General features: G+C 34.4%; 1 protein-coding gene across 1 annotated transcript in view; it reads left to right on the top strand.

Moving 5' to 3' along the window:
* Nucleotides 1–13,570, top strand: part of LOC143241081 (gamma-aminobutyric acid type B receptor subunit 2-like) — a 178,983-nt gene that overhangs the window by 106,293 nt on the left and 59,120 nt on the right. Inside the window, exons 3-4 of the mRNA XM_076484600.1 lie at nucleotides 9,554–9,721; nucleotides 11,041–11,142. Coding sequence (XP_076340715.1) covers nucleotides 9,554–9,721; nucleotides 11,041–11,142 — 270 coding nt within the window. The remainder of the gene's footprint in view (nucleotides 1–9,553; nucleotides 9,722–11,040; nucleotides 11,143–13,570) is intronic.

Raw genomic sequence — 13,570 nt, 5'->3', positions numbered from 1 at the left:
TGCAGAACTATATTGATGGAAAAGAGCTTGGAACATATGAAGATGTCAAAACTACCATCTCTACATTCCAAACCCCGAGAATTTCATAAAAGTGACATTCAGAAGCTTGTGGATCGTTGGTAGGAAGTAATTAATTATAATGGAACATACATTATTTATTAAATGACATTAAAAGCATTTGAAATAATTTCTTTTTCTGAACCTAAAGTCGGACATTACTTGAGGGATGTCCTGATAGTTTCTCACCTCAAATAATTACCTGTCTTCCGTATTTATTTCACACACTCAAAAATCGCCGTTTCATATGGAAATAAATTTATATTTCCGTAAGATATTACTGGAATTACGACCGACAATATAGATAACGAATAGGATATGAGATTGGTGCATTCGACTGGTTTAAGTTTTCCTTTTGTGGTAATTTCAATGAGGTTGTTATATACAGTCTATAGAATTGGTTTTCATTAATGTTTAAGTTATTATTCATTTCAGATTTGATCCGCAGAGTCAGCTTTCGAACATAGAAAAACCATGAGATTCATTTTTTAAAAAGTTATATCGTCAAAACATTAAGCCAGTAAACACTTATATATCTTACTGAAGTCATAGGCTGTTATGTATGTATATATAAGAATGTTTGACTGGAGTTTAATGAGTTTGACCGTTAAAAAAATGTACAGACACAAAACAATCAGTATACTCTAGGTAAAATGAAAGCCAGTCGTGATTATTTTCATGTGAACGTTTCTACCTCTCCTGATCTTATGCTTATTTTAACTCCCAGAATCCGATCCAATGAGAAGAATTTTCTAAATCTCGAATAATGAGCTCAATCCCAACAAAACTAATATATTGAAACTAGAAATCCTAAATTGGGGTAATAAAAAACCGTAAGGTATAAATAAACATAACTGTAAGTCAGTCTATGATCTTTACCAGCTTACGATTAAAAACTTAATGGAACAAAATTCAATTAATTTATTCACTGAAACCAGTTTATGGAAGCGCCAAAATTAAATAATAATTCTTTATCGCTAAAGAGTTTGAGAAAATAGAAGTTGTTTTTTATTTTAAACAGGAAAATGCATGGTGGGCTAAAATAATAATTAAGGTCTTAAAAGTCTCAGTAACATGAAATACTATATAACACTGAACTGTACACTAACAGTAATGAATATACTTGTGTGTTTTTTTCGTATAGCAAAGCCACAACGAGCTATCTGCTCAGCTCACCGAGGGGAATCGAACCCCTGATTTTAGCGTTGTAAATCCGGAGACATACCGCTGTATTAGCGGGGGGCATGAATGTACTTATCGAAAGAGAGAAAAAAATATTCTTAATTACCAAACAGTTTGGCTGTTAACAAGCGAGCATCTTTATCTTTTCCGTGGTTCAGTCTATTCTCTTAAACTTTTACAAAGTGCACTGCCGGGCCCGGCATGGCCAAGTGTGTTAAGGCGTTTGACTCGTAATCTGAGGTGCGCGGGTTCGAATCTCGCTCGCCCCAAATGTGCTCGCAATACCAGCCATGGGGGCGTTAAAAGCTGACTATTCGTTAGTAAAAGAGTAGCCCAAGAGTTGGCGGTGATGACTAGCTGCCTTCCCTTTGGTCTTAAAGACGGCTAGCACAGATAACCCTCGAGTAGCTTTGCGCGAAATTCAAAAACAAACGAACACCGCATCAGGCTCTTCGCTGCTAGTCATATCAGAGCGTGCGTTGCAGCGTAAAGAAGTTCCGCACTCTGAGGACGTGGTTGCGCTATTCCATATAACAACGGCAACTAGAGACCGGCTGTTAGTGTTGTTCACTAGCCGCCTCTCCTCTTGCCTATCAGTAAACACATTAAAGATGTTTTTGCGCAGTTCGTCCAAATGTAATTTTGCTCGATATTCAGAAATAAAGCGATTAAAAGCTTACACTCGTACTTAACTACACCACTGTAGTGATAGACGCACATGGAAATCAATGATTTTTCTTTACTCTTGTTGTGACTTAGCTTAAAAGCTGTTGAAAAATTTATATTATATTTTTCTGACTTTAAGAGTAGAAACACTGGTGCTAACCTTATACAAATCCCTCATTCACGATGGGTTCTTTCCTCAAAATAATGAGCAGTGTAACCTAAGAAAGATTTCAAAACAATAAGCGACTAAAAAGTCAGTGTTATAAATGCCAGGAAAGTTTGTTCTGAATTTTGCGAAAAATCTACACAACAGATATCTGCACTAACCGTCCTTAATTTAACAGTGTAAGACTAGAGGGAAGGGAGCTAATCATCGCCACGCACCGCCAACTATTGGGCTACTTTTGTGTCAACGAATAGTGAGATTGACGGTCATATTATAACGTATATAAGGCTGAAAGGGCAAACGTTTTTGGTTAAACGAGGATTTGAACCCGCGACTCTCAAATTGCGAGTGAGTACACTAATCACCTGGCCATGCCAGGGCTATGTCAGGTAGGAAATCCCTACTTACAGTATTTCACAGAGTGTCATGTTGTTCTGTGACAAAGAATAGATTCAGTATTCTTGGGAGTTTGAAGAAATGTGGGTTTCTGTTGGCTACATAATAAACTCGAAGCGAAAACTTCTTCTCTGTGACCTGCTTGTTTTGTTTGGTGCACGTAGGTACCCAAACTTCCCTCGTGCGCATCACGATGGTCAGCTTTAATATTCTGTGCTGTAAACTGGCAGTTTTTTTCTAAATCTCTCTGACTTCAGACAGACGAAAGAATATTACGTGAACGTAATATAACAATAGACGAACATTTTCCTCTATTTATAGATTTGTAATAACATTTTATTCTCCAGATTTAGCACCGATGATGTAGAGGTAATTTAGAGATTGCATAGACAAAGCAAAAGAAGTTGACTTTTGATTTGAAATGTGTTCTGATCTCAGAATAGTGACTTATTAGACTTTTTTGTATTTTACAGTTAGAATGCGGGCTTTTCTTTGTTACTTCTCTTCATGCATTTATAGAGATTGAAGGACGACCCCTACGTTTTCTACACTTTCAAAAAAGCGTTTTTGTACTGCTGTTTTATTGGAAAATAATTTTAAATTATACAGTGTGTCTAATCTCCTTTGGAAAACTGATGAAAGATATCCGGCTTGAAAATCTTTATATGAAAGCCTTTGGATTCGTTTTATCCTTATTTTACTGGTAGTTTTAAAAGTTCCGAGACGTAGTGAAATAAAGCTGCTAATTTTCTCCATAACACTTACCAAAATGAGAGTAATACCGGTAAATAACACAAAATAATTACGATAAAAACTAATTCTAATTTTCTTTCTGAGAAGCATATTGAGGTATCTGTACCTTCAGATTAAACCCCCGGATGAATTTAAAGCTAAAGTCATGCATTTGAATCACATATAACACATTAGTTTATTTAGTGTTTTTGTTTTGTTTTTTGCTGTCTTTGTACGGGATATCATTTATCATATTAAATATGGATTAAATTCACATAACTTGTGCTTGGAAAATTATAATATAATGTAAAATTAATGTATGCATAATTTGGGGCATAATAAATACCAACCAAACAAAACTCTCTCTCCCCAGAAACAGATTTTGTACCATTTAGAGTGGAAGAAGCCACACTCGTACCGTAGAGCGTATACATGTCAGTTAATATGTTCCCTGGAGACCAGCCATCGCGACAATATTGCTTCAGATGTTAGAATTCAGCAAGACCCATTTTCTGCCGTTGTTGTCGGGCATTAAATGTGGTCAGTTAGCATTAAAGCTAATGTCTTCTTGACAAGAGGCACTTCGAAGTTGTGAACGACGGGTTAAGAACACTTTACCTCAGAGCTACGTACGAGAGATATGAGAGATTGAAGGCTTACTTATCACATCATATTTTGTTTGTGTTTTATTGCTTCTAAGTTTTTTATTCTCTTCTTATTTGTAGAGATGAAATTACATATCATAAAAGATCAGTGTTTTATTTTAAAAGCTTGTTTATTTCTTTTGTAGGGGCAGAAAAGAATGTGTAGTTTTTGCTTTACTGCAATGCCATAGGTGTTGGTCAAGTATAATGAGCAAACAAAAAGATAAATATGGTTAGTACCGCATAGGCAACGAAAATTAATACGCTGAACTGTCTTAGCGATTAAAACGTAAACAAAATAAAAACTGGAAAGTAGAAATCTGCGGGCCCGGCATGGCCAAGCGTGATAAGGCGTGCGACTCGTAATCTGAGGGTCGCGGGTTCGCATCCCAGTCGCGCCAAACATGCTCGCCCTTTCAGCCGTGGGGGCGTTATAATGTGACGGTCAATTCCACTATTTGTTGGTAAAAGAGTAGCCCAAGAGTTGGCGGTGGATGGTGATGACTAGCTGCCTTCCCTCTAGTCTTACACTGCTAAATTAGGGACGGCTAGCACAGATAGTCCTCGAGTAGCTTTGTGCGAAATTCAAAACAAACAAACAAACAAGAAATCTGCGAGAAAGAAAAGTGTTCATTTAAACCAGTGTGCCCAGAATAGATTAATCTTCTGTTTTTTTTGTGAATGTTTGGAGTCTCCAAGAATCGAAAGTCCTCAACTGTGTTGTTGTTGATGGTGAAATGTTTGCCTTTAGATGTATTTGCAAGTTAATATGGTTTAGACGATCTCGAGTTCGAACGACCTTTTTCCAAACGTGAACTTGCTGAACGGATATTAGATATGAATAAATAATAAAATAGTATATCGCTTGGGTGAACTGAGTGTTTTATTTTCAATAACATTTTTATATATTGGTTTGTTAAAACTCATTTTCATGAAAGTATGTTGATGGTATATTTTTAGTTTCAAAGTTCAATCTTTACCTCCCGTCATATCTTTCAGAAACTAATCCAGTTTTTTCAGCATATGTGAAACGTCATATAAAAGAATTTCAGACTCTACATTTAATAGGGTTTATTGGCTCATAAAATTTGAAAGCCACAAAGACAAGAACTAACTTTTCCCATTTTAGAAAACGTCTCTCTGTCGATTACCTTCACATTAATAGGTTTGAAAGAATACTTTTAAAATAAACTGGAAGCTTCCCCTTGAGACTTTTGTAGACTTTCATCATTGAACAATAATCAAAAACAGTTTTAAACCCTTTCACTAACATACTTGTCTCCACCAATATTCATTTGCAGCTTGTTAAAATACCAGTATGCTGATTACATAAAATTCACTTTCAACAACTACCAAACAAGTATGCCTGAATCCCATAGAAAAAATAATAATTTCATTTATCTTACAGATAAAAGAGATTTAGAAATACGCAGTTATTATAATTTTTATAAGATACGTTTTCTTCTCAGATTTTAATTTTTTTTTACTCTAAGAGTATGCGGGATAAATTTGAGTGGATTATTAAAAGGAATGAACCTTACCTTAAAACTACCAGTATTGGGACTTGTGACTCAAGCTTTTAGTCTGTAACTCATTGAATTAGTTTGATAGGAAGACTCTACATTTGTTAAATGTCGAATATTACTTTCAAAAGAAAGTATACAAGGTGTCATAAGTATACACAATACTAATATTGTTAACCTCATGCCTATACAGAGGGTTGAATACTTTGTATTAAATGACTTTGAATATGAAAATCAACCACAGCGGTTATATATACTAGCGGTAAAACAAAATGTATCTGAATTACAATTTAAACATTACTTGCGTAACGTGGGAAGTGTGATGCTACTGAAAAATGTTTGATTTTGGAAAAGTTATGTATACCGGCATTTCGGATGTAAAATATTTAAACACTGAAATCATAAAATTGTTTTCCGAAGAGGAAGTTAGATTTTAAAGATGGATATATCTCTTGAACTCAATTACATGGGAAAAAAAATAACGTAGATCATCTTGGGGCTCCAGGACCATTCAAAAAGACACCTGCAACATATTGTGCTTCAGCTCTGGTGAGTAAAGTGTGATGTTTTACAACAGGTGAGAACTCCGATCATAAATGTCAGTGACAAACTTAGTTTAAATACCACACCCCCGAAAACAGTACGCAACATAAAAAAGAAAGATCTCCATTTAGAAACGAGACCAACAGAGTACGAACTCATCAAGATACGTTTTCCAGTCATACTTCCAGCTTAACTGTGGCATGTTTCAAGAAGCTGGAAAACGAAACGGTTATTCATGCTTTTCATACGAAAATATCCCACTCAAGTCGCCAGAGACAGGGTTTATCGATTTATGGGCGATCACACTATTGGAAGAAGCTTTATAAAATCACCACTTTTGTACACAAGACGGACTATGGAGCTCTGCAAGGAGAAATGTTGTGCTTAGGACAGGACAGTCTTACGATTGATATTTTTTTTAGAAAGAAAGTTTAAGGTTGTGTACTATATTTTTCTCTAAGTACGTTTTAATATTGTGTTCTGTACTGTGTTATTTTAATGTGACCTAAAGTTGTGTTATATACTATTATTTAAGCAAGGTTTAATATTGTGCTTTATACTGCGTTTTTTAAACATGACTTAAGATTGTGTTTTATACCGTGTTATTTTAATATGTGATTTAAGACTGTGTTCTGTAATGTTATTCAAATGTGGTTTAAGACTATGTTTAAAACTGTTTTCTCAACGTGAGTTAAGATTGTGATCTAAGTCACGTTTAGAATAACACATCTCAGTTTGTCAGTTTAAATTGTATATTTGCAAGTCAATATGGTTTGAAAACTTTGATGTACTGTCGCTCTGGCTTAGTTCTAAGCTTCTCCACCATGTTTTAACTGTTGTTTTTTACTTAAGATAAACTTAACCATAGCCTAGCAGCATCCTATGTCTCTTCATAGGCTGTTGTGTACATACTTTAAGGTTTATTTAACATCTGTAGTGTACTTTGTAGATAAATTTAAAACATTTAATAAAGTAAAATAAACATTAACAGCCATGAAAGTGAACATAACAAAACCGAGATGGTTTCCTTCTTCCAACCACTAAACGTTTAATAGAAGAGTCATCTTGTACTAGCTGTAAATGAGTGTTTTTCAAAGAGAAAAACATTATGGTGCAATTATGAGAAAAATCAATAGCTTTTGCATATTTGGTTCTAGGAGCACAAAATTTGAAGGTTTGATGAGTAGAGAATTCTGACACAATATTTAATGGTTCACAATATTTTCTTTAATTAAAAGTTGTTAAGAAATTCCAATAACAACTCTTACTGTACCTATACATTTTTTTCATTTCTTTTTCATGGCTCTTGATGTTATTCTTTTCCAATTTAACTTAGTAGTAAAAACCAATGGTTTTACTAGAAAAGATTTGAAAATAATCCATAACAACATTATCGTTCATTTATGTGCGTTTTCTTATAGCAAAGCCACATTGACCTACCTTCTGTGTCCACCGACGGGAATTTATTTGTTTGTTTTTGAATTTCACGCAAAGCTATACGAAAGCTATCTGCGCTAGCCGTCCCTAATTTAGCAGTGTAAGATTAGAGGGAAGCTGTTAGTCATCACCGCCAACTCTTGGACTACTCTTTTACCTACGAGTACTGGGATTGACTGTCACATGATAACGCCCCCACGGCTGGAAGAGCGAGCATGCTTGATGCGACGGGGATTCGAACCCGCGACCCTCGGGTTACGAGTCGAACGCCTTAACCCACCTGGCCATTCTGGGTCATCGATGGGAATCAAACTCCTGATTTTAGTATTGTAAACCCGTAGACTTACCGTTGTCCAGGCAGGGAACTATCGTTTATTTTATTTTAAATATCTTTTTGTACGCAGCTTTATCTTCTACCTATACAAATTTAGCGTGAAAGTAGATTCATTGCTTTGTTTATGAAATAAAATTAAAAATGAAACGAAAATTATTTCATGAGCGCTTTGTTAGACGTTTTCATGCTAAATTAGTTATCTTACCACAATCACAAGTAATAAATGGTACTGGTTTATTATCAAAAGCGCAAATAAGAAATGTGACTGGTTTATTCTTACAGGCGCACGTAATTAATGTAACTGGTCCATAATAGATCACTTTGCTTGTCTAGATACAGAGACTTTCTATTAGAATTATCTGACTTGAGCTCAAAACTTTTCAATGCACCCTGTAGCGTTCTCGGTGCAAAACGTTTCCAAAAACAAATAGTCCTTGAGGGTGTAATTTCTAAGTAAATAAGAAATTTTCCCTTTTTCCGGTTTATTTATTATTTGCAATCAAACTCCCTTGGTCTCTTCATCATTTTGTATTGATCATTTCTTCTGGAGCTGCTTTGACAGAAAAACCAGCTCAAAAACTAAGAGCATCATTAATCTATACTGTAGCTTATGTTTTCACAATGTTTTGAATTTATTGTGTATAACTCTAGCTGACACTTAGTTCGTACAAATACATTTCAACTACCTGCTACATCAATTTTATCCCTTGTCGATATTTAACGATTTCTATTTCTATACGTGAAAAAGAAAGAAGATATTCAATGACTATAGAACTTTATTCAAATAAGAGAGCTTTAGTTTCTTAATCTGAAACAAAATACATTGCAAGATACCGTACATAACACTTTTGTAGTGTTAATAGTTTACTCTAGCGAGTATGGCATCATGGCATATTGTACAAGTAAAAAACCAATTCTTAAATCGGTTTTCTTGGAGTAGTTACTTGTAGACCTTATTGACTTTTGTCAGGATAGAACCTCTGGTTCTCTTTGTTCTGTAGTTCTAACAGTTACGTGGTTAAGTTGTTTTATCCAAGCTTTCCTTCCATTCTCATATATTCCAAACGTATCATGTACTAGTGAATTCTATGATGGCAAGGAAGATTGTTTGATCAACTACAGCGATATGGCATTACTTAAATGGGGTAAGATCATATTAAACTATTTCAAAGCTTATATATATATATATACACACACATACATATACATTAACTGCTCTGTATAAATAAACTATTTAAGTGGCAAACTCCCAGTGGTACAGAGGTGAGCCTGCGAAATTATAATGCTAAACGTTAAACTTCCGTGTTAACCTTAGTACATGCATCTATACATATGACTGACTCTGCTATTCTTCGTTGTTGGCCCAGAATGGCCAGGAAGTTAGAGCTCTCTATTCGTGATCTCGGGATCGAATCTCCGTCACATCAAATATACTCTCATTTTTAGCTTGTGGGCTTTGTTACGTGACGTTCAATCCCATGATTCGTTGGTAACAGAGAAGCCCAAGAGTTGGCAGTGGGTGATCATGGCTAGCTGCCTTTCCTCTAGTTTTACACTCTTAAATTAGAAATTGCTAGCCCTCTTGTAGATTATAAAGAGGAACAATAACAAACAATCTTCGTCGTTTGATATCCGTGTTTTCAACCATGAACATTTGAAGCTGGAAAGTGAGAACATTTTGTTCACTATATGCACAACGTTATTTGTGTAACAAAGTCAGATATTCTTCTTTCAGGTGAATTTTTCATTCATGACAATAAAAACAGACTATATTTAATATGATGTGAGTGATATGTTCCCGTTGATTTAGTCTTTCTTTTTTTGTAATAGAAGTTATTTCATACTAGAATATCTAAACGTGATATTGTTTTAGCTTACATATGGAGATACACACCCAATGTACACGGTTGAAAATTATCCGAACTTTTTCCGAGTGGTTCCGAGTGAAGCTGCCTTTAACCAAGCTCGTGTAGCATTACTCCAACACTTCAACTGGACCAGAGTTGGCACGCTTTACCAAAGTGCTCCTCGCTATGCCTTGGTAAGTAGTTAAGCAAACCTATCTATTATCAAAATGTGTATGGAAAACGTTATTTCAAACACTACCAAGGGCTTTGAATTTTGAAGCTGAAAAGTAAACGCAAAATATCCTTATAAATAAGTTAAGTTACATAATCACTTATGTTTTTCAATTGTACAGGCGCTTAGCATGAAGTTATATCCTCTAATCATCTCTTGGAGTATTTACACACTCAGCTTGAGGTAACATCAAATCATCATTTTCTTATATCCACATTAAAATTTAAAACAACAGTTTTTTCTTAAACGATACCACATTTTATATAAAATGAATTGACTCATATATTGTAAGCATAAAACATAAGCTTTCACACACTGAGTGTTGCCTTTTTGGGTAAAGTAATCTTACAACTGTTTTGTTCTTCAGTGGTAAGTTGCACATCGTTGGGCGTTCCATTAAGTGTATAAATAAACCAGAAAATGTTCTGTTTGAAGAGTAAATGTAACCAAAATTAAGTACGTATATCATGTTGTATTGCAGTCAACAGAGTACATAATACTTCTCGTGATTCATGGTATACACGCGTTTTACTGATGTTATTACAGTTCAAATTACAACATTAAGATTCCCTTATAGGACGTAACTTTAACATATACTGACTGACTGACCGACAACACACTGCAGTACTAGTGGTTAAAACAAGTGCTCTTTCCAGGCGGACTTCGGCCCTTTTTCTGGGAAATAAAGAGACATGGTATAATATATGGTTCGGCACATGAGTATGGTTTTTTTACTTGATATGAGCCATTCGTGAACATAATTCATTCAAAACAGAATCAAAAGATTCCAATAGTTTTGGTAATTGTGAAGCTTTTTCTAGCTTTTATTTGGCGACGAAAGCTGTAACAACACAATCGTCATATAAATTAATCAATGTAATGCTAAAGGCAATGCTTTAAAGAATTATTTTCGTTTTGTGCACCGAGTTAGGAATGTGTTTATAATTATCCTGGAGTTGTTGTGTTTGTTTTTTGTATTTATATTTTCTGCTAAAACGATTTACAAATAGAGAAATAATAACGTTTAAGCTGTCTTCTTTCCGGTTTTACTTAGACAAACATTTTCCATATTATTTATGAATACAATAACTGCAATTTTCTCTACGTTCATTTACAAACGTTTAAGCTGGTATGACCAAATATCACATTTCTTTTATCTACAAAATTACTTTATTTTTGTTTCTAAGTTTACTAGAAAAAACAATATTTATTAAGTTAGAGATACCTGGTTCGTGTTTTTTAAATCAAACATTCGTTGTTTTTTCAATCATTTATACACAGCCTCACAGCAAATTACTGACGGATCTTGAAGCTGCCAACATAGAGATAGCTGCTCAACAAGGGTTTGTGGACGAAGTTAAGTCAGCTGTATCAAAACTGAAGGTAAGTAGAGCGCCATCTTATGATCATATGAGGCATTTTATCAAAATTTGCAATTTAATTTTATTTAAATTTGGGATTTGCTAAATAATAAAGTTACACATTTTCTAAATTGTTAGTAATACAGTATTCAAGATATATGAGACACTACTGGATGTTCTTAAATGAAACAGATGGGAACAGTGGAAAGTATTTTGTAACTATTTATTCAAGGTACAACTGAAGTTCAACTTTTTATGCATGAAAGGAAAAGTATTCTGGTCATTCTAGGCATAAATAATTGCACTCTAACAATAGAACAGTTTCCGCCATTGTTATACATTTTTATTTGTTTACAATTTCAACCCGACGATCTTTTACTTGTCTAGAAGAGATTTTTATCCTTAGCCGATTCCTTTATTGCGATACCTGATACCTTTAAGACATTATATCAAAATTTGCTCTAACGAAACTAATATTTCACTTTTAACTAAGCAAAGAGAGTCACTTTAGTAAGGCAACGTACATTTATCTAATGCTAGAAATGACACATTATAATTTCCTTTCATGTCCTTTTTGTTATATTTAAGAGGGTTTGGTTTGAGTTTTGTGCACTCACCGTCCCTAATTTAGCAGTGTAAGACAAGAGGGAAGGCAGCTTATCCTTACCACCCACCGCCAACTCTTGGGCTACTCTTTTACCAACGAATAGTGGGATTGATGGTAACATTATAACGCCTCCGTGGCTAAAAGGGCGAGCATGTTTGGTGCAAGTGCTTTAACCATCTGGCCACACCAGGCGTATTTAAGAGGGAACTAATATGTTGCTATACCGTCGTTACTTTCTTATAAAATAGAGAGAGAGACATAATCCGTGTTTTTTTTAACGAAACGTATTCAATTATATCGTTTGAAAACTTTGCTTTAAAATCACCTTTTTATGATAGTTAAACGTTAAGAGTTTCTTTTTTTTTTGTCTAGTGTATTATTTGTTCGTTTGTTTTTGAATTTCTTGCGAAGCTACACTAGAGCTATCTGCGCTAGCCGTTCCTAATTTTGCAGTGTAAGACCCACGGATTACGAGTCAAACACTCTAATTACTTGGCCATGCTGAGCATGATAGACCAGAGAAAGGACAGCTAGTCAAGAGCACCCAATGCCAACTCTTGGGCTTTTCTTTCACCAACAAATAGTGGGATTGGCCGTGACATTATAACACCCCGACGGCTACAATGGGCTAGCATGTTTGGTGCGACGAAGATTCAAACCCGTGACGCTGATATTACAAGTCAAGTGCCTTAACCACCTGGCCATGCCGGGCCCATGCAACGCGTAATTGGTTTTGTTCATTATAAAAGACATTTTCCTGTCATTGCACCATAAAACACCAAAACAAACTAAACCAAACCATCATAAAGAAACTTTATTAACTTCATAACAATAAGACAGAAAGATGTTCTATAACAGACAAGCAAATACCTTTTATTATTACCAGCGTAACACATGATTTATTTTAACACTATGTCTAACTGTTTAATGGAAGACGTTACTCCCTGTGAAGATCTGATGAAAAATGGCACGCAGTATTCTACCCAATCTCTCGATTATAAGTATTGATATATTTAATCTGTGTGAACGAGATTACAGATTTAAATCAATACTTTCAGATTTTACAAAAGATTATAATGCATAAGAACATATTCAAATGACGGAAAAATTAACTACATCAGAGATAAAGTTAGCTAGAACGACGTATTGACTGATTGGAAAAAGTAAAGCTATCATTTTTTATTTATTTGTAATAAGAACGTAGGTATACGGATAGTTTAAATAGAAATAGGTACAACATGTATGGCTTAAAATGTCGTTAACAGCAAAGAAACTCGGCTGATGGATGGTTCAATACATTTTGATTATCTAGTATACTTATTCGATTTATGGCATTATGCGTTTTTGGCCGGTTTGTTATAGAGATGTGAGTTTATAAGCCACTCTTTAATTACGACCTTTATGGTTGGTTTACTTTTTATCATACGTTATTAATTGTTTAAAAAATATTTGGTTGCTTCCTTTTTAACTCTGCACATTTCAGGTAAAATTAGTTAAAATCCCTCACACTCAACAGTAGGAGGACAAACGATCTCAATTTTTTTTATAAAATTTTAACCAGTAAGATGTTGACTGGACTTTGTTATTAGATAAGAAAAATTAAACTTTATGGCAAAATGTGATTTTTTCAAATTATCCAGAACACAGATTCACTATTATATAAAAATTATTTTTAATTATAAATCGCTATTTTCCAATCTTTTGAATATTCCGCAAAGAAATTTGTTTTATTTTGGTTCTCAGCGGTGATAGTATTAACATAACAAAAGTCCTATTAAATCCAACATGTTTTATAATGCAAAGCTAGAAAGAGCTTAAAATATTTAATTTTTGCAATAAACCA

Source organism: Tachypleus tridentatus, chromosome 2 (genome assembly GCF_004210375.1).
Source record: "Tachypleus tridentatus isolate NWPU-2018 chromosome 2, ASM421037v1, whole genome shotgun sequence".
In the NCBI taxonomy this organism is placed as follows: Eukaryota; Metazoa; Arthropoda; class Merostomata; order Xiphosura; family Limulidae; genus Tachypleus; species Tachypleus tridentatus.
The sequence above is the reverse complement of the archived record's forward strand: the minus strand, read 5'-3'. Positions and strand labels throughout refer to the sequence as shown.